This window comes from Dryobates pubescens, chromosome 17 (assembly GCF_014839835.1).
Source record: "Dryobates pubescens isolate bDryPub1 chromosome 17, bDryPub1.pri, whole genome shotgun sequence".
NCBI lineage: Eukaryota > Metazoa > Chordata > Aves > Piciformes > Picidae > Dryobates > Dryobates pubescens.
Window position 1 is genome coordinate 7,585,371 of NC_071628.1, and position 19,848 is coordinate 7,605,218.

The following is a 19,848-nucleotide window of genomic DNA, read 5'->3' on the forward strand; positions in this document are numbered from 1 at the left end:
TGTCTTGTACCCGCAGCAGAGCCGTGCTGCACAGGCAGACACCTACCCACAGCCCGCTGGTAATGTAACGAGAAGCCGATGATCTGCTCGCTGTTGTACTCTGGTCGCTCCCAGGACACAAGGACAGTAGTGCTGGAGAGGGACACAGCTGACACCTTCTTGGGAGCGCTGGGCAAACCTTCCCTCACGATCACCGAGAGCTTGGCGGTGGCACAAGCCATGCCCAGGCTGTTCTCGGCCACGCACTGGTAGTAGCCAGCATCCTCCAAGCCGATCTGGTTAATGACAAGGCTCCCGCTGCTCTGCACCTTCACCCTGCCGTTGGAGAGGATGGCTTCACCGTTCTTCAGCCAGTGGATGGCCGGGGCTGGCTCACCCTCCGCCTTGCAGACAAACCGAGCTGTGCTGGCTCGGGTGCGGGAGATGGTTTCAGGAGCTTGGGAGATGCTGGGTGTAGCTGGGAGGAGAAAGGACAAATTAATGCAGGAAGGAGGAGGAAAAGATTGCAGAGCAAATCCCTTCTCCTCCCCACTCAGCGCTATGTTTTATTCAGTAGCAGCTTTGCTTACAAGATAGGATTTGCCAGGCAGACTCTAGAGGCTTAATTTAGACTCTGTCCAAAAGGAAAAATAAATTCTGTATCAATCATGGGCTGCGTTCCCTGATCCTAGGCTGTTCTCCCTGCTGGCTTCCACGATACTGGAAGTTAATTGGTGATACAGATTTCCATGGGGGAACCCTGGAGAACAAGAATAAGGCATAAAACAGCTCAGTAAATACACGGAACTAAACCCCAAATTAAAGAAGTGACTCTCCCACAGAGACCTATCCCAATCCAGGGCCTTCTGGCTCTAACCTGCCTCCTTTCTTAGCCAGTACAGGCCACAAATGCAACTTCTTGGGGAGCTCCTGGATGTTGGTCCAGGTAGTTTACAGCTACCTGGAGCATTTATCCTGCTCTCTACTCACCAAGGACCCGGAGCTCAGCGGCAGCCGTAACAAACTGCCGGGTCTGGGGTTTGTTAGCACGGCAGACGTAGACCCCTGAGTGATGGGGCTGGCTGGAAGGAATGAGCAGGTTTGTGCGGCCCAGCACAATCACATCTGTGGAAACAGGCTTTCCATCTGCAGGAAGAAATGTGCACAAAGGTGGGAGGGAGCCTCAAGTTGCCCTTTATGAGGGCTTGTAAACCACACGTCTGGCTAGAGCCAGGATCACAGCTGGGGAATGAAAAGACCCCCAAATCCCAAACCCCACCCAGAGGAGGACTTCTGCTGGAACACTCCTCAGTACTTGACTGAGCATCAGCAAGACCAAGCCAACATTGGCCCAAGGTTTAGTTTAGCCTAATAACTGAGGGAGTTCTGGTTTGGATTAAGACTCTCTGCTGCCTTGAGTGTGCCTGCAAAGTGACCCCCCAGGAACAGCACATTGAAGGGAGACCTATGCTAACAGATGTTTTAGAAAAGCTGCTGGATCTGCTTGGTGACCTCCATGCACAAACACACACCTCCTCCCCTCACACTTCAATGCAAGCATCAGCAAGAGCACCAAATCTCTAACTGCTCAGGGGTTATTCCTTCCTCTGGGTCCTGGATGTGAACCCAAACTTCCTGGGCCCCCAATTCATTCTTTGCCCCACCTTGGCTCCTGAGCTGCAAGCGAGCAGGAGGACACTTGGTTCTTCCTGGGATTCTGCTGCTTGGGTCAGAGACCTGGCCTGTGAGATGTCCTCTCCCCATTCTCCTGGCTAGATGCTCAGTGCTGCTGAGTAGGGAAGGAGGAACAGGTGGCTCCTGCTCCCTGGCTAGAAGCTGAACTGTTCTTCAACAATTTCCAAGAGCCCTAAGGCTCCTCAACATCTTATGGACAAGGCAGCAGTGCTGGGCACTGCTCCCATGGGAGAAACACAGGCACCAAGGTGTTGGTACCTTCGAATGACTGTGGAGGCACAAAGTCAAGAGCTGGGGACTGAGTATGGGCAAGCACAATCTGGCTGAGGAGAGACTTGAATGGGAGGTCAGGAGCCCAGGGCCAGCTCTGGCACAGTTAGCAGATGGAGAGAGCCAGCCGATTTGTGCAGCACTGGTGCATCACCAGACCTTGCTCCTCTCCACCTGCAGGAATGGCAAACACTCAGCACCGGCCTTCCTTCACCTCTCAGATTCCACTGAGCCTGGATCCTGAGAGAGAAGCAAGCTCTGCACCTCCACTGTGAGCAGCTGCACCTACTTAGCACCATCAGCAGGGGATGCAGCTGAGATCAGCTCCTCTGCCCGTTCCAGCCATTTTAGGGGTCTTTCATAGGCCTCACAGTTCAGTGGTTGCCCACTCAGAGGAGGAGAAAATCTGGGCAGCCCATCTGCACTCAAGTGGTTTGAAAACCTGACTCCAGATGGTAGCAATTAGCTGATACCACCAAGGCTGGCAAGAGCCAAACTGGCAACCTGGAGGTACAATCCTCGGTGCTACCTACATGACTAATGGCCCAGTAACCCAGCCTGCTCCTTAATGAAGCCTTGGACAGAAACGGGCTGTAAAACACAGAGTTGCTACCACTCTTCATCCATCTTTCCTAATTGAAGAGTCCACACCAGGAAGCAGAGGGGGACCAAGCAAGTCCTTTAAAATAAAGCACAGAAGGAACTGTTTCACCAGCCATTCCCCACTTCCTCTTCTACCACCCAAAATCTTCTATCTAGTCTGCTCTGGGCATCAGGAGCTCTCAGTAAAGCAGTGATCTAAGATGGGAAAGCTGAGTTTTGGTACTTGTGAAGTGCACATGATGAAGCAGAAACATTTCTGCCAGAGTATTTCATCCTTGCTCATTTGATTTACAAAGTTGTGTCCTCTGAGATTTTTTTGCTCCTTTTTTGTGGGTAAGAGGAAATATTTATACACACTGAAACTGCTGCCTGTGGACAAGTCTGGGCTGCAGACCAACCACAATAAATGGTTACAGGGGAGAGGAGTTGTAAATTGTGACCTGGATTTATGAAAATGACTGAGAGCCTTTTCTGGAATCCCTTCCTGATCTGAGAACATCTTCAGTGAGGGCCTCTGAAACACATCTGATGGATATGACACTTGGTAAAGTGACACTGACATCCTACTTGTGACTTAGGCTCCTAGCCCTGAGTAATGTGTCAGTCTGGCTCATTCATACAACTCTGATGAGGCCTAAGCACCTTCTCAATCCTTCCATTACCAATCTGACTGCAGTAACACTGAATAAAAGTTCCCAGACAGGCACCCAGCCACTCCAAAGATCAACAGCTCTTACTGTGCTCTGTAGTCCTGCAAGAGAATCCAAGTGATTTCTCCAGTGCAATGGCAGATTCCACAGAATCCCCACTAACCTCTGAGACCCTGGAAGAGTGGAACAGACCTGACCCCACCTCATGACATTCACTATTCAAGCTCACACAATGAAGATGACTGATTTAGATCAAAAGGCATCTAGGCACAGAACTTCAGGTACTTCACAGGTCAAACAGCTGTGAAGGGAATGGCATGCTTTGTGCCCTTCTAGACTGAATTAGTGACTCCAGTTTAACGAGGACACCCTACGCTGGCACCATCAGGTACCGGTCTAACGAGCACCCCTCCTGTCCCACTGATACTGATTTTTAAAACGAAGTATCTGCGGGTTCCTCCTGACAATGGAAGCTGAACTGTGCCCCCCAGGCTCACCCTGCCGTATCCAGGAGACAAAGGGGGTGGGGTCAGCAGCTGCCATGCACTCCATCACCACGCTCTCCCCAGCCACCACCGTGGTGTTCTCCGGAGCTGCGATGATGGTGACATCTCCTCCTGATGGCTGGGAACCTGGTGTCAAAAACAAAAAGCCAAGTCAATCCTTTCAAATTGCAAAGAGAAGTAGAATGTAGAGCCCAGACACCTCAGCCAAGCTTCCCCAGGTAGTCCTACGAGCAGCAAAGGCTCGTGGAATCACAGAATTGCTTTGGTTGGAGAAGACCTTTAAGATGATGAAGTCCAACCATTATCTAACTCGACCAAGTCTGGCACTGAACCATGTCCCTCAGCACCACATCCCTGCCTCTTTTAAACACCTTCAGGAATGGGGATTCAACCACCTCCCTCGGGAACCTCTTCCAGTGTTTGAGAGCCCTTTCAGTGAAGAAGTTCCATCCTGGTCTCCAAGCTGGTACAGAATGGGTTTGATGGATGGACCAATCAGTGGGTAAAGAACTGGCTTGATGGCTGCACCCAAAGGGTGGCTGTCAATGGGTCCATGTCCAAGTGGTGGCCAGTGACAAGAGGAGTCCCTCAGGGATCAGTACTGAGACCAGTCTTGTTTAACATCTTTGTTGGTGACATGGACAGCAGCATTGAGTGTACCCTCAGCAGCTTTGCTGATGACTCCAAGCTGTGTGGTGCAGCAGATGTGCTGGAGGGAAGGGATCCATCCAGAGGGACCTTGACAAGCTGGAGAGGTGGCCCCAAGCCAGCCTCATGAGGTCCAATGAGACCAAATGCAAGGTCCTGCATCTGGGTCAGGGCAATCCCAGGCACCGATACAGACTGGGCAGTGACTGGCTTGAGAGCAGCCCTGAAGAAAGGACTTGGGAGGGCTGGTGGATGAGGAGCTCTACAGGAGCTACCAGTGTGCACTTGCAACCCAGAAAGCCAGCTGTATCCTCGGTTGCATCAAGAGAAGTGTGGCCAGCAGCTTTTTACACTTCAGTGTTTTTGCTGAAGAAATGAACAAAGGGTTGCCCTGCAGATTTACTCTAATCACCCTGGCCTCAGTAAAAATGAGTATCAGGAAATTCACATGGAAAAACAAATAGGTTTAATCCAGCACCTTCCTCAGCTGCTGAATGGATGTTTGTTAATTAGCTGGAACAAGAAAGAATAGAGCAGAATAGACCAGGTTGGAAAAGACCTTCAAGATCAAGTCCAACCCATCACCCAACACATCTAATCGCTGTCCTCAAATGGAGCAGCAGCCACACAACACACCCCTTGCCAAGGCACTGTAACAGCTCAGAAGGAATCTAATAACTTGGTTAAGGACATTCTAACATCCAGGTGTGGAACTGTAAACTGGAACAAAGAGAGGTCAAACCTCTGTGTCCAGCCCTTCACCTGATGGCACAAAGACCATCAGTCATTCCACAGGCAGGGGAGAGTGTGCTGCTCAGCTCAGACGTGCACAGACGCGCAGCCAACACATACACCAAGCAGCGTTTGTGGGAAGAGCTATAGGCTGCAGCACACGATGTCTTGAGAAGGGGATGGGGACTTTTTGTGTGAAGTCAACCTTCTGCCTGTGTCTGCCCACTGCTGAGCAGAGGTTAAGGGAAGGTTAAGGAAATGCCTTTGCAGCAGCCAAATTTCTGTTGTCAGATGAAAACAACTGGAGCACTCTTGAGCAGACCAGACTGCTCATGACCCTTGACAGCAGCAAGCCTGCTCTTCCTGATCTCACAAATGTGTCTAACTCTGAGGGACACTTCTGTTGTTGTCTTCATGAAGGGAAAAATAACTACAGAGGAGTCATGTAGTGCAAGTAATTCTTAGGCCTGCTCCAGGTGCTCCCATGCTCTAGCAGAGCAAGTTCTTGGCAGCAGGTCTCAAACAAATAAAAGCAGGAGCTTTTTTGCACAGTTAAACTCACTGCCTCAGGACGCTGCAGAGTTCTAAACCATGAGGTTCAGACAAGCTCAGGAAGGACACACTTACCAGGACTGTTAAATACAAAGGTCTCACTGCTGCTCCCAGCCCAAGAAGTTTCCACAGCCCTGACTGCCACATTCTGAGGAGATGTCCAAGGAAATTACTATGTCCTCCCTGCCCATTCTTTTTAACATGCTTTCCTCTAGCATCTGCTGTGGGCACTTCTGGAGATGGCACTGCAGCAACTGGACCTCTGGCCTGACTCACACTAGTCATTGATGTGGCATCTGAAGAACACTAATTCAACACTCATTTAATGGCCGTGCTGGTGTCAGGCTGACAGTTGGACTTGAGGATCTTGGAGGCCTTTTCCAACTGAAATAATTCTATGATTCTATAGTTGACTTTCTTGTGGATATACAGCAGAGAAGCTTTGGTCTTAGCACACTGCCCTGCCTGCATGGCAAGAGGCTACACCCAATACACCGTGTTCAGCCCATCTCCAGGCTCATTGCCATTTACTCTAGCACAGAAGTTTTTGTCACAGAGAGCTGGTTCAACACTTCAACGTTCTTGCAGTCCACACGTGTGAAAGGGATTTCCATCCATAGCGTTATGTAAGCACAGTTTAAAAGGAGCTAGTAAAATCCCCAAGGCACTGAAGTGGGAGAGAGCAGAAGCCAGTGCTTGTCCAGCAGATGGAAGCAGAGACCGAGGAGCACCCGTGGTCCCCTACCTGAGGCAACGGCTGGACCATGCTAAACTGAAGCCCCAGCCCCGGGCAAACCATCAGTTACAGCTGCCAAGGGGCACCACAGCAAAGCCAAGCCAGACACCCTCCTCCAGTGGAACCAGCACACTACACAGAGAGCCTGCTGTGCACAGACACGTGTCATCTTCAGTGCTTACAGCACAGGGTGGGCTGGCCAAGGCTCTGCTACATTCACATACATTGGCTGTTCATGTCCTTCATGCCTACAAACACTTTCAGCCATCCAGACACAGCAGAACAACACGGGGGACAGAACAGGGACAAGAAGAAACCACATCAGACTATGGAATCAGGGCCTCATTGACAAAGGGATCAAAGTCCTGGCTGCTCTTAACTGTGGTGCCAAGACTGGGCTTGAGCACTACACAAAAAGGGCTTACAGCAAAACCAGGCAGGACAGCTTCCACAACAGGCACATTAGCTGAAGGACCAGAGAAATGCAAGGCTCTCTGGAGCAGCAGCTTTCTCTGAACTCCAGCTCCAGTCCAACAAAAATCCATGAGTCCTGCAAAGCAACTGAGCACAGGGGCTCCAGAGAAACCAGGCTGGATGGGTGAGGCTGTTCAGCACACTGCTGAAGTGAGGCTTCTACCCTTTCTCTACCCCATACAGCAGACAGGAATGAGGCAATACTAGAGAAAGAACAAGAAGCAGCAGCTTTCCAGCTATCATTTGAGAGGAAACACCAGGAGAAAGCACCAGAAGCAAAGAAAAATACTTTTATAGCAGACATTACAGGGAAGGCCACAGTGCTAGGAAGACACTGGAGAGCCCAACAAGCTGTGATGAGATTGGTTTTAAGAGTGTGCTGGGGAAAGAAATGCAAAGGACCCATGTGTGCAGCTGCTCTCTGCTAAGGGGCTGGCAGCATGGCTAGATGTGGCCACACATCTCCACCAACCACAGGCTCAGGCCCATCTCAGCCTGCACAAGGCTCAGCAAACATCATCTGCCCACCCTGGAGACCTATTCGCCATTGTGGGGCCACAAGAGCTTTTGATGAAAACAAACAGGGCAGCAACCTAATCCCATGGCCTGGGAGCAGGAGTATAAAGGGACAGACTACCAAGGCTACCACAGGACTGAGATTCTTCACCCAACACCACCAGCTGCCCAAGTACCTGCTGGGCAGGATGTGGCTGAAACAGGTCTGTGCACAAAAATCTGTCCTTTTCTGTACTGCTGGGGAAAAAATAGATCTAAAGTCAAAAAATATCACCAGCCAGATGGCAATATATTCCCTGCCAGATTTCCAAACAGCTTTCTCTACCAAGCTCAGGGCACAGGAGGAGAAAGCTCCTCAAACCTGATTTAAACACTCATCTGGTGCATTCAGGTGCATAGCTCCTGGTGCCAGCTGGTGAAGGCACCTCACAGGTTATGGAAACTTCATGAGAAGGCACTTGTCCTATATTACTTGGTTCCTCTACCAAGGCCTTGCAGAGCTGCCAGTCACTAGGACAGGGATTTTGCAAGCTCTGAAACAGCCCCAGGAGCCACCAACTCCTGGTTCAGCAGAGCTGCCGTGAAGCACAGCTGTGAAGGCAAAGTCTGTAGCTTCACCTTTCCTTGGGGGTTCACATGCCTTCTGGCTAGGGAAGGACCAACAAAAAGCATCATTCTCCTCACCCTGAGCAGTCCCAAAGAAGCACCATGTGCTGCCCTTCCCTCTGGGGGTGCCCGTCCTGTACCTTGGGTACCCTGGAAGTGAAAGAGCAAGGAGCTTGCTGATGGGCAGGTAAGCAGACAGCAGAAGCCACACCTGGTGACCCAAAAGGGCTGGTGACTAGCTACTCATCAGCTCCATAGTGCAGATGGCAGAAAGAGAGCTGGTAACAGGGCTTCCTGACAGTCAAAGTCTCTGTGTCAGCCAAGAACATAACAGTCACGATGACCTGTAGCTCAAACAGCCATTTTAGCTTCCTTCTGCCTTGGCCAAAGTCTGGATTCAGCCTTGAAAAACTATTGGGAAAACACATTAGCCCAGCCCCCAGGTCTGTTTGTCTCTGATTGTTATTGAAATCATGTTACAAAACCAAACAGTTCTGCTTGCTTTCCCAGTGCATTCCTGGGTGTGTGCATGGATGAATGCCCCATGCAGGGCTTGCACACACAAACCGCTTCTCTCCAGCTTTGTATTTCACCATGGGTCTCTCGGAGCAGGTCTACAAGCCAAGCCCCTCTTTAAACTGAGCCCCTTGGAGTATATTTCTCACTTGCTATCTCAAAGGGCTGGTTGGACAGGATGGATCACAGGTTAACTGCTACAAACTGGGTTTCAAATGGTTTGAAAAGTTCCCAAGAACCGTATTAAGTGAAGCAGGAAAACCTCCATGCAGGAGATTCTAACAAACAAAGAGTAAAACCAACATTAGTTTTTTTGTCTCCATTGCTATTAAGATAATTTCAGGTCAAGAGGGAATATCAGAACCAAAGGAAAAGAAGACCTGCACTTTCCAAGACATCTTTCAGTGCCTGAACAAAACAGGTCGCCAAACGCACCTGCGCCACTCTGTCTGTTCTGTGCTACCCAACGCTATCACAGTGCTATTTAAAACCTGGGCTTTGAGATTTCTTTCCCCCTCCAGCTTTGTTTTTTCTCTCCATACAGCAAAGCTGCTCTAAGCAAAAAACTTTGCCCAGCCCAAGGCACAAACCCACAGAACGGTATCAGAACTCACTGTTACTGAGGGCCATTGAGGCCTTTTTTGCCCATCTGAATCAGATGGATCAATGTTACCCTCTTTGTACCAAGAAACATCCCAAACACCCTGCAGGGTGCCAAATGTGGCTGTGGGAGGGCTTGGAGTAGTGCACTAGGACTGAGAGAAATCCTCTGGGCCTGAAAGAGTAAGAGAGGAAGCCTCCTTTCCTGCACAGTTTGTCCCATGTGCTTGTGTGAGACAGCAACAGTGCCATCACAGAGCAGGGGACAAGACTTACTGATAACCTGCAGAACTATTTCACAACATTCCCCTTGCTTTTATTGTTCATGAATAACTCACTGCAGCAGATTTTCAGTTTGTGTGTTTTTCCACTTTCCTATCACAAGACAGGCAAGCCAGGCCAAATCTGTGTGCTCCACTTCCTTGTACTGCTGCTCTCCCAGGCACCTCTCAGCATCTGGAGCTGGGTTCCAGGGCAAGGCAGCTGGGCAGGCACGGAGAAAACAACAAATCACTAATGGCAAGTATAGTATGAACCCCAAAGGAGGTGTAGAGGGGAGCACAGGGAGCCTTGTGCCAGCAGGTGAATGTGCCAGGCAGATCTAAGCACACAGGCTGCCTCACCTCTGAAAACCCAACCTGTATCGTTTCAAAGTGGAAGGGAACTGTGAGCAGGGATGTGAAAGAAGGCACCACGGGGAGCTGCTGGAGACAAAGCTCCAACTATTTATTTGAAGTTACAGCTTGAGTTATACCATACATGAGTGATTTCAAACTCCACGAGTTTACAACTTGGGTCTGCCTCTAACACATCCATAATTCATCAGCCACCTCCTCCCGCCTCCCTGCTCTTGTTAGTGCCGAGTATCAGCGCAGAATTCAGGCAGTGCAACAGGAGGAAAACAGTTTTTGTTCAGCCAATTTGCCACGGTTGTTTGCAGTGACAAGAGGATGACTCCTCGGATGGGAACTAACACCTCTCTCCTGCCTCCATAACACCCTGCCTGGGCGAAAGTGCTGGGAGGTTAAACATGACCTGCCTGGTGACATGCTCAGCTCTCAGCTGTCAGCAGTTCAAGATCTGGAGATATCCGACGATCAAGCAACAATCTTCTGTTCTGCGAACTTTCTCACCCTCTCCAGAGGAGGAGCATGAAACCTTATTCATCCCTGTGAGCCTCCTCCGGGAATAGATTCTAGCACTGAGCAGCTGTTCATTAGAGAAAGTCAATGCTGTCACTGCTGTTATTCTGCAGACAATAAAGGAGCAAATTACCCATTGCAAAGCGCACACCTTCAAAAAGGCAGGCAGTGTGTTTGCAGAGCGTATCCTGCTCCCGCTCCCCAGCTCTCTCCCTTTTCTCAGACAACTCGCAGACCGCCTGGACTGTTCAAGGGGAAAGCTGACAGAAATCACAGAGAGAAAACATCCTCCACACCTGCCCTCCTCCTTCCTTCACACTGTCCTGGAAATTCATCTGCAATTTATTTCTACGTCTGGGCTAGACCCAGGACAGCAGATAGCTAGGAGGTCATTGTGCCCCTGTGCTCAGCACTGGGTAGGCCACACCTTGAGTCCTGTGTCCAGTTCTGAGCTCCTCAGGTTAGGAAAGATGTTGAGCTGCTGGAAGGTGTCCAGAGAAGGGCAACAAAGCTGGGGAGGGGTTTGGAGCACAGCCCTGGGAGGAGAGGCTGAGGGAGCTGGGGTTGCTTAGCCTGGAGAAGAGGATGCTCAGGGGAGACCTTCCCTGAAGGGAAGTTGTAGCCAGGTGGGGGCTGGTCTCTTCTCCCAGGCACCCAGCACCAGAACAAGAGGACACAGTCTCAAGCTGCCCCAGGGGAGGTTTAGGCTGGATGTCAGGAAGACATTCTTCATAGAAAGAGTGATTGGCCATTGGAATGTGCTGCCCAGGGGGGTGGTGGAGTCACCATCACTGGAGGTATTTAGGAAGAGACTGGATGGGGTGCTTGGTGCCATGGTTTAGTCGATTAGATGGTGCTGGATGATAGGTTGGACTTGATGATCTTAAAGGTCTCCTCCAACCTGGTTAATTCTGTTCTATTCTATCCTATCTCTGGGCAGGATACTTAGACAATCATGGAAATGTTTTGGTTGGAGAAGACCTTTAAGATCGAGTCCAACCATTCTCTAACTCTGCACCTAGTCTGGTGCTAAACCATGTCACTCAGCACCATGACTTTCATACACCTCCAGGGATGGGGATTCAGCTTTCTCCTGGGGAGCCCGTTCCAGTATTTGAGAACCCTTTCAGTGAAGAAGCTTCTTGCCTGACTACAACTTCTTTGGCATATCTGCTTTTGGGGGCAACATGAACAACATTGGATCTCAAACCTGAGCATGCTTAGCAACAAGTATTTATAACAGTTCTCCTCTGAACACAGTGACACACAGCTCTGCAAACAGGAAAGCAGCCAAGAGTCACAGAATAGAATCAGAGAAGCGCTTTGGTTGGAAGAGATCTTTAAGTTCCTTGAGTCCAACCATTAACCCAGCACTGCCAAGTCCACCACTAAACCACATCCCTCAGCACCACATCTACACAACTTTTAAACCCCTCCAGGGAGGGAGACTCCATCACTGCCCTGGGCAGCCTTTACCAGGCCTTGACAACCCTTTTGGGGAAGAAATGATTCCTCAAGTTCAACTTAAACCTTCCCCTGTGCAACTTGAGGCTGTTTCCTCTGGTCCTATCACTTATTATGATCCCCACCTGGCTCCAACTTCCTTTCAGGGAATAGCAGAGTGAGAGGGTCTCCCTTCAGCCTCCTTTTCTCCAGGCTAAACAATCCCAGTTGCCCCAGCCTCATGAGATTTGTGCTCCAGACCCTTCACCAGCTTCATTGCTGAACTGGCATCAGTGTTTTTTCTTTCAGAAGTGGCTAGAGATGCTGAGTGCTTCCCTTCTAACACCTACAAAGTATCACAAATCTAACACTGCCTCCTCTTCTCTCCAAATGCAGCTCTCACAACCACATATGCTTTCCAGAACTTACCATTCGCTTTTTGGGGCTTTCTCCCACCTTTGCTACCCTGAGCCCCATGGCAGTCTGGATCCAAGTTCTGTTTTCCTCCACCACAGAAGCTGGGGAGGGATGCCTTTTTGTTTCAAGATTATGGACTCACTTCACCACACATTTGGTGCTTCTTTGATGGTTCTCAGCCTTGAAAACTCCTCCTCTGCAGAGCATCAGAGTTTGGTTCCCAAGCCTTGCAGGATCTTTTAGCTCACACAGTGCTCTGGGCATCAGCAGAAACTCCAGCACCGACAGTGCTTGGGTACTGCGACTGCACAAGTCGGCACAATCTGTGCCAGCACCAGTGCCCATAGCCTCCATCATCAGAAACACTCCTTCCTTTCCCTTTCGGGCAGCTGCAGCATGACTGGGTCAGCAAATCAGGCACCTTGGAAGACAGGCTGGAAGGAAACCCAGCCTCTACTGCACAGGTGACACTGCCTGGTGAAATGGGCTTTCTCTGCTCATGAGCTCAGTAAATCAGTATTTTTGCACGGCCTTTTTGCCTCACATCATCCAAATACTCTGTAAGCAGTTATGCCTCTGGCAACATAAACAGTTAACTGGAAAGCTGAACAGGGAAGAGTATCTCCACGTTTTGGAATGGGGAGAGAGTTACTAAGTCAGTGCTGTAGCAAAGCAGCTACACATCATCTGTCACCTCTAAAGCAGCATACACAAAAACATGCATGAAAGATTAAAATACACAGGTTCAATCACCTCCTTAAAACAGGAGGGAGATTGATGAGATCGGATGAGAAGTGTTCATTTACTACCTGAACACACTCCTCAGACCAGCACCTGCCACAGCTTCTGCGGTCTCTCCACACAGTGTGTCACATGCTGAGTATGGCAGGGGCTCTAGGACCTGTTTTTCACTTGGCTTGAGTAATAGCTTGTTCAACATTTTTCCCAGCTCTGTGTCCTGTGTCTGGGAGCTTGGGGAGCACAGGATTCCCAGCCTGGACAGGCAGTCCTCTTTCATTGCTCTCAACTTCTCCATACAGCTGACAGCTTCCAGCCCAGACATGATACCCCTTAATGTACCAGCTTGGCCACGAGTTCACCCCCTGAACTAGACATAACCAGAAGCCCAGAAAAAGGCTGAGCAGCAGGCAAGAATCCAGGAACCGCCCTGGATTTTTGGGGGCTCTTGCTGTGCTCCCAAACCCTTGATCCTTCAGGATATGGAGTTTTAAAAGTCCAGGGTACATTTAGCTGTGCTGCAAAGCAGTCTGAATGTGCTTTCCCCACCGTAAAGCTGTCAACATTGGCTCTCTGTTTGCGTACACGCATTTGGAGCTGCTCCTCATCCCGCCAAGAGGGCCGGGAGCCAGCCAGCCTGCAGGAGGAATTCCCGCCGGGAAGCGCCCGCACTGGCAGGGCCGTGAGCCGCAGCCCGGCAAAACCAACAGGGGGTGCCGCCGGCAGCCGCGCTCACGCAGCCCTGCAGCCCCACTGCACAAACTGCTGCTTTTCTGCTGGTTTTTTTTGCCACAGGCTCAGGCAACCAAAGTGTAAGAGACCTCAGACCATGCATAGGAATCCTCAGAAGCCTGAAGATATGCCACAGAGTTTCCTGGAGGAAGAAGCAGCAGACTACAAGCTGGAACGTGGCAGAGGCAATAGGAAACCCGAGGACCCTGGGTCCAGGAGGAGTGGTTGGGAGCAGCATTGACAACGCCACCATTTCAGAAAATAACTATTCATTAATAAGCTATTAACCATTCCTGGCACATATTCACAGATCTCGGTGCAAACAAACTCCTTAAAAGAAGGTCCCTCACTGTACACGAGGAGCTGAGCCTCTAGATCAGAGAAGAGACTAACAAAGAGGTGAAAAAAGGAGCAGAGGTACCTCAGTGTCTCTGAGGTTGTTTGGGGAACGGCAGAGCAATCTCCCTGCCGTAACCCTTAGACCCAGACAGCTTATGTTACTCGGGCTGAGCCCTTACAGCACTGTAAGCCCCAGACACTCCTCAGCAGCTGCCAGAAGCAGACAAGGACTGAAAGAGGATGCTTTGCAAAGTTATCACCACAGAAGAAACCCCCACACTTCACCAGGCAAGTCCTGTGGCTCACAACTCCGGTGCTGCTGCAACACATCACTCTCAGCAGCACAAAGGCACAGCCAGACCTTGCTCTTGATGGGACCTGTGCTGCTCCAGTCGAGTCCCTCAACCAGCCTGGCAGCTGTGGGCAGCAATCCTTCACATAGCTCCAGCACAGTGCCTCAGCCCTGACCAGCCATCGCAGCTCACCAGCATGGCCAGGCTCTGCTCCAGTCATTCATGAGAGTTTTCCCTGGTCTCTGCCACTACCTTACTGTGCTGCTGTGGGCACATCTCCTAGCACCTCTGTGACTCCATCTACTTGGAGTTCATAACACAGCTAATTTACATAACAGAAGGTGCAAAAGTAGCAGCCAGAAAGTATCAGAAGACCCTTAACAGTATCAGAAGTTTAAACTACACACCGCCTCCTCCAAATCAGTAAACACCAAATGACCCTGGTGACCTAAGCTTGTCAGCCCCTGGGATTCAGTGGGAACATTCCCCTGCTTCTGTAACCATCCTAACACCAGCAATCCTTGCCATTTTCCTAGGCCAGCACAACACCGTCCAGGACGTGCAGAAGAAATCACCAAGAAAAAAGCTGTAAGGCAGGTAAAGATACTCTGTTACCTCTCACACAGAAATTGGAGATGTGAACAAAAGACTCTTCCGACTCACAGGTCACAAGTCCAAAACTCCTCTTTACTCAGTCACCTCACTTGTCTCAGTGACTGAAGCCATTTCACTCCGGGAACTTCTTCCTTCTGCTCAGAGGCTGATGTTTTCCAGGGGCTGACACCTATTTCATCAGAGCTATTTGCAATTCAGATTGATTTGAAGCACCAGATCTATCTGCAATCCACATACATCCAGTGACAGGAGAGAGGGAACGGGCTGGAGGCCCTGGGCTGTGCAGGCGGACACAACCTGCTCTCCTTGTGCTTGTGCTCTGCCCCGTTGTGTCTGCCAGCAATGGATGTTCCCATTACTGTCATGCACAGCTTTGAAAGGAGAAACATTATGGGAAGCCACCTCGTAGTGTGGTCTCCCTCATGCCAGGTACACAGAATGCTTCCTATAAGCTATGCTTCGAACACACAACATGCTGGGAGCCTACAGTAACACAGTCTGGTAGCAAACGAAGACTGCCAACTTGGAAGGAAGAACTAAAAGCAGATGGATGCAACTGCATTAACTCAGGACAATGCAAATCTGTTTTTCTAGGCAAAGTCTGGAAGGAAAGCTGGCTTTCCATGGGGAAAAATCATTAGTGATACCTACAGACTCTGTCAAACCCCTTCATCTGGACACTTCATGAGAGCCTTGAGCTGTCCCTGGCTGTGCCTGAAGACAGAGTGTTTGGTAATACCTCCTGCCCCTCCTTAGCCTACTCTTCCTCTCTTTTCCTGCTTCTCACTCTCATCCACAATCCATGTGGCATTGCTCCTCAGCTACAGTGCAATGGGAACCTCTCAGTTACTGAAGGCAAACTCAAACTGTGTCCTGAGCAATCCCTGGCACCCAAGATACCCAGATTAGGACTCAGAGCAGCACAGCTCAGCTGCTGGATCAGCCTTCCCTGCAAGCTGGGTTGACTCACTCCATTCTTGTTCTTTAGCACTACCATGCCTGTAGACACTGGTAGAGGCCTTTGAGACAGGGACAAGCCTGCTCCATATGTCTGTCGCCTATCTAAAGCCATGGGACCGTGAGCTTTGCTATGCCTCTGGACACTTGCAACCTCTCCACTCCAGCTGTTCAGATGCAGTAAGTGCCACAGGGCATCGCTAGCCCTTGACCTCGGAGAGCTACTGAGGCACTGTGCTAAGACAGATGATTAATAATTAACAAGTGCCATCAGGAACTCAACCACATCAACCTTCCTGTCCCACAGCCTGCTGCAAGCTGCTGACCTAATTACAGTCTCTATTCTTAGCTCCTGTCCAGCCTCACCACACAGGCACAGCCTGTTCAACATCCTCCAGGAGGGGCCAGGTGTGATCCCTGCAGTGCAGAAGTGCTATTGCACCATAGGGTTATACTACCACTGGAAGGTCCTCAGAGAAGAGCTAGATGAAGCCTGATGCTTAGAACCTGCTTCAGTTAGAGACTTACCAAACATCAGTTATTTTTAGGAAGCCTCAAAAGTGCAGCAGATCTGGATTAATAACAGGTGTGTGCTGAGAACATTGGAGGATCACAAACACCCCTGAGTCCAGCCATTCCTGGTCTTCAGCAGTCAGAGGCAGAGCTGCCTGTACCACGTGAGGCTGGTCCTATCTGACAGCTCCAAACACCCCACACAGCCAGCCTTGCATGTGGAAAAGACCAGTTTCCCCTCAGGACCTGGAAACAGCTCACCTGTTCCCAGCTGTACATCCCTTGTTCTGCTCTATTATCCTTGACACCTCTGTTGCCACTCACTTCAGTGCCAACCCTGGACTTAGCTGTTCTGCTTAATGGGAGGTGAGGGCTCTGAATTTTGCATCAAACCCTCTGTCACCGCAGGCTGCTAGAGCTGTCAGGAGTGTGGCATATCATAGCCCCACCAAACTTCACAGACAGCTGAGCTGGAACTCCCCCTTCGGCTCCCGGGAGCAGGCTGCTGACACTGGAGCTGGAGAAGCTCTCCCTCGGCACTGCGAGCGCTGTGATGCCTGCTGGCCCTGTTCAAACTCCAGCCAAGCAGAGAGCTGTGTGTTTGGGTGGGTGCCTGACGTGTGTCTGCACCAGCCCTTCACAAGTTTCACCCAAAATCTGTGGTCTCAATCCTGTTCCATGCGTGCTTGAAATCCCTAGCACTGCTCGGCTCAGTGAGAGGGAGATGCAGCTCATATTAGGCAGGAGGTCACTCCTAGCTTTAAAGATCTATTTATTAAGCTAGATGTGCTGTGCATCTCCTCCTTATTCCTGCCATCTCTGAATTCACACTTACCCTGGCTCGTTTAGCATCCTCTGCCACAGAGGAGGATCAAGAGCATTTTTCACAAGCCAGCAGATGCATTATGCAAGCAGCTTCAGACACCTGCCACCCAGGAAACCAGGGCTTCAAAACACGCACAAACAGAGTCCTCACGGCTGAGCTGTTGGGATGTCAGGTGGAGAGCAGTTTCCTGCTTAACTGTTAGTAAAGAGAGAGAGCAGAGGGCAAAGAAACAGGATGCTAAAAGAGAGGGAAATGCAACACAGGTCTGTGCCCAGCAGAAGAGGCAAAAGTGACAGGGACTCAGCAGTTGCAGGCTGGACCTGGGATGCCTCCTTTTCCAGAGGTGAACAATCACTTGCTTGTTCAATCAACAACTCACAGTAGAAGTTATGTTGCCTCATCCCATCTCATGTTTTCTCCCCCTGCACGTTTCTAAGGCCATCTTGCCTCCCAGCACAGCCTTTAGCAGCCCACAAACCCAGCTGTGGAAGCTCTCCCTGCAATGGCTCTGCCCCATAACATCACAAGGCCTGGCTGCCTCCGCCACACAGGTTCCTGCTAGAGGAAGACCACCTCTGACCAGACAGGACCTTCACCCTGCTCTGGTTAACACTGCCCTTCACCATCAACAGCGGCACACAGGACGAGATCAACGTCCAGCTGTGGTCAGAGAGGTCAGAGCAAAGCAGCACTGTCCCAGATCTGGACCTTCCTGTGGCTGGAGTGCAAGGTGTCCAGGCTCAGAGCTGCGAGGGGAGCCCAGCACGTGTGCTCAGGGCTCGGGCAGAGCGCCAAGCCAGCAGCCAGCACGTCATTCGCACATGCAGGGACTGCAGCTCCACTCGTGCTAACAGCATGTCTGTTTCTGGGAGGTGGTGGCCAACTGCGAGTGCTGCTCACTTCATCACCACCTTCCCCTCCATCCCCACTGCTCATCCCATTCAAGAGCTGTGTTCTCCCACAGCCTTTTGGAGCAGGAACCGCCCAGGTCCCAGCACCTGGAGCCTGGCTCTCCCTTGGTACCTGCAAACCACTGCAACACAAACACCGAGAGAACAAAAAACGTGAAGGTGTTTCAGCTGCCTCTGAGCTCTGTCCCTGTTATCATATTTCATATAAATATTTGGCTGAAAAATACATTTCCTGGGACACTGCTGCAGCAAGCTGCTACAACTGTCAACGTAAATGATGTTCTGCCAACGGCAATCTCGCAGTGTCACCTCCAATAACACACTACTAAATCCCAGCTCATGGGGGACATGCTCATCTGCTGGAAGACTCTTCAGCAGCATGCTCAGCCCAGACCTCAGCCCTGATGTACCCCTGTCTGCTCTCCCCAGTCCTGCATTTCTTGCAGCACAGGCAAAGGATCCCATGGAGCACCCCTTTGAGACCTCCACACAAACATCACTGCACAGATGTTTAGTGTCGGGGGAAGGCTGTTGCACATTGTGGTTCTTGCCAGCCTGGTCCAAGGCAAATGTCAGAGCAACCATGGCAACTATGCAGGCACAGGCCAGGGGCAGGGTGTGGAGGACACAAGGGCCAGTCTCTTCAATGGTGTCCTGTGATGAGGGGCAATGGACACGAAGTGGAACTCAGGAAATTCCATCCCAACATGAGGAAAAACTTTTTTACTGCAAGGGTGACAGAGTCCTGGAACAGGCTGCCCAGAGAGGTTGTGGACTTTCCTTCTCTGGAGACTTTCAGGTTGCCTGGGAGAAGAGACCAACCCCCACCTGGCTACAACCTCCCTTCAGGTAGTTGTAGATAGCAATAAGCTCTCCCTTGAGCCTCCTCTTCTCCCCTTCTCCGGCTAAACAACTCCAGTTCCCCTAGCCTCTCCTCACAGGGCTTGTGCTTGAGACCTCTCACCACCCTCGTTGCCTTTCTCTGGACACATTCAAGTATCTCAATATCCTTAAATTAAGGGGCCCAGAACTGGACACAGGACTCAAGGTGTGGCCTAACCAGTGCTGAGTACAGGGCTATTTCTGATGCAGGCCAGGATGCCACTGGCCTTCTTGGCCACCTGGGCACACTGCTGCCTCATGTTCAGCCAGCTGTCAGCTACTACCCCCAGGTCCCTTTTTGCCTGGCTGCTCTCCAACCACTCTGTCCCCAACCTGCAGCACTGCATGGGATTGTTGCGACCAAAGTGCAGCACCTGGCACTTGGACTTGTTAAATGCCATCATGTTGGACTCTGCCCACCTGTCCAGCCAGTCAAGGTCCCTCTGGAGAGCCCTTCTACCCTCTAACCGATCAACTCCTGCTCCCAACTTGGTGTTGTCTGCAAACTTACTAATGGTGGACTCAATCCCCTCGTCCAGATCATCAATAAAGATATTGAATAGGATTGGGCCCAGCACTGATCCCTGGGGCACACCACTAGTGACTGGCTGCCAGCTGGATCACCACACTGCTTATACATATTCAAAGGGATTAAAACCCAAGGAGGAAGGAGAAGTTTTTCAAGCCTCCCAGCACTGTGCAACTAAAAATAGTAAGATGAACTGCAGGAAAGCGAAAATTGGGTCAGCTGTGGAGCAGAGAAACCCCAGTATCCATTCATTGGAAAGGATGCAACAGGAGTGAGGGGGAGCCACAGTCATTTAAAACCAGAATGGATAAAGTTCTTGCAAAAATGTACTGTTCCAGCAGAAGCAGAGCCTCTGCTGGTTGGTTGTGCTGCAGTGGGGATGCAAGAGCCACATTTTACCAGTCGTGGGGCAAGCACAGAGCAGGAGG

The 19,848-nt window shown here is 50.6% G+C and overlaps 1 protein-coding gene across 1 annotated transcript in view; it reads right to left on the bottom strand.

The window, feature by feature from the left end:
- Positions 1–19,848, bottom strand: part of IGDCC4 (immunoglobulin superfamily DCC subclass member 4) — a 106,033-nt gene that overhangs the window by 30,460 nt on the left and 55,725 nt on the right. Inside the window, exons 5-7 of the mRNA XM_054168732.1 lie at positions 3,695–3,829; positions 970–1,125; positions 47–457 (exon numbers count right to left, since the gene is read on the bottom strand). Of these exons, the coding sequence (XP_054024707.1) occupies positions 47–457; positions 970–1,125; positions 3,695–3,829 (702 nt within the window). The remainder of the gene's footprint in view (positions 1–46; positions 458–969; positions 1,126–3,694; positions 3,830–19,848) is intronic.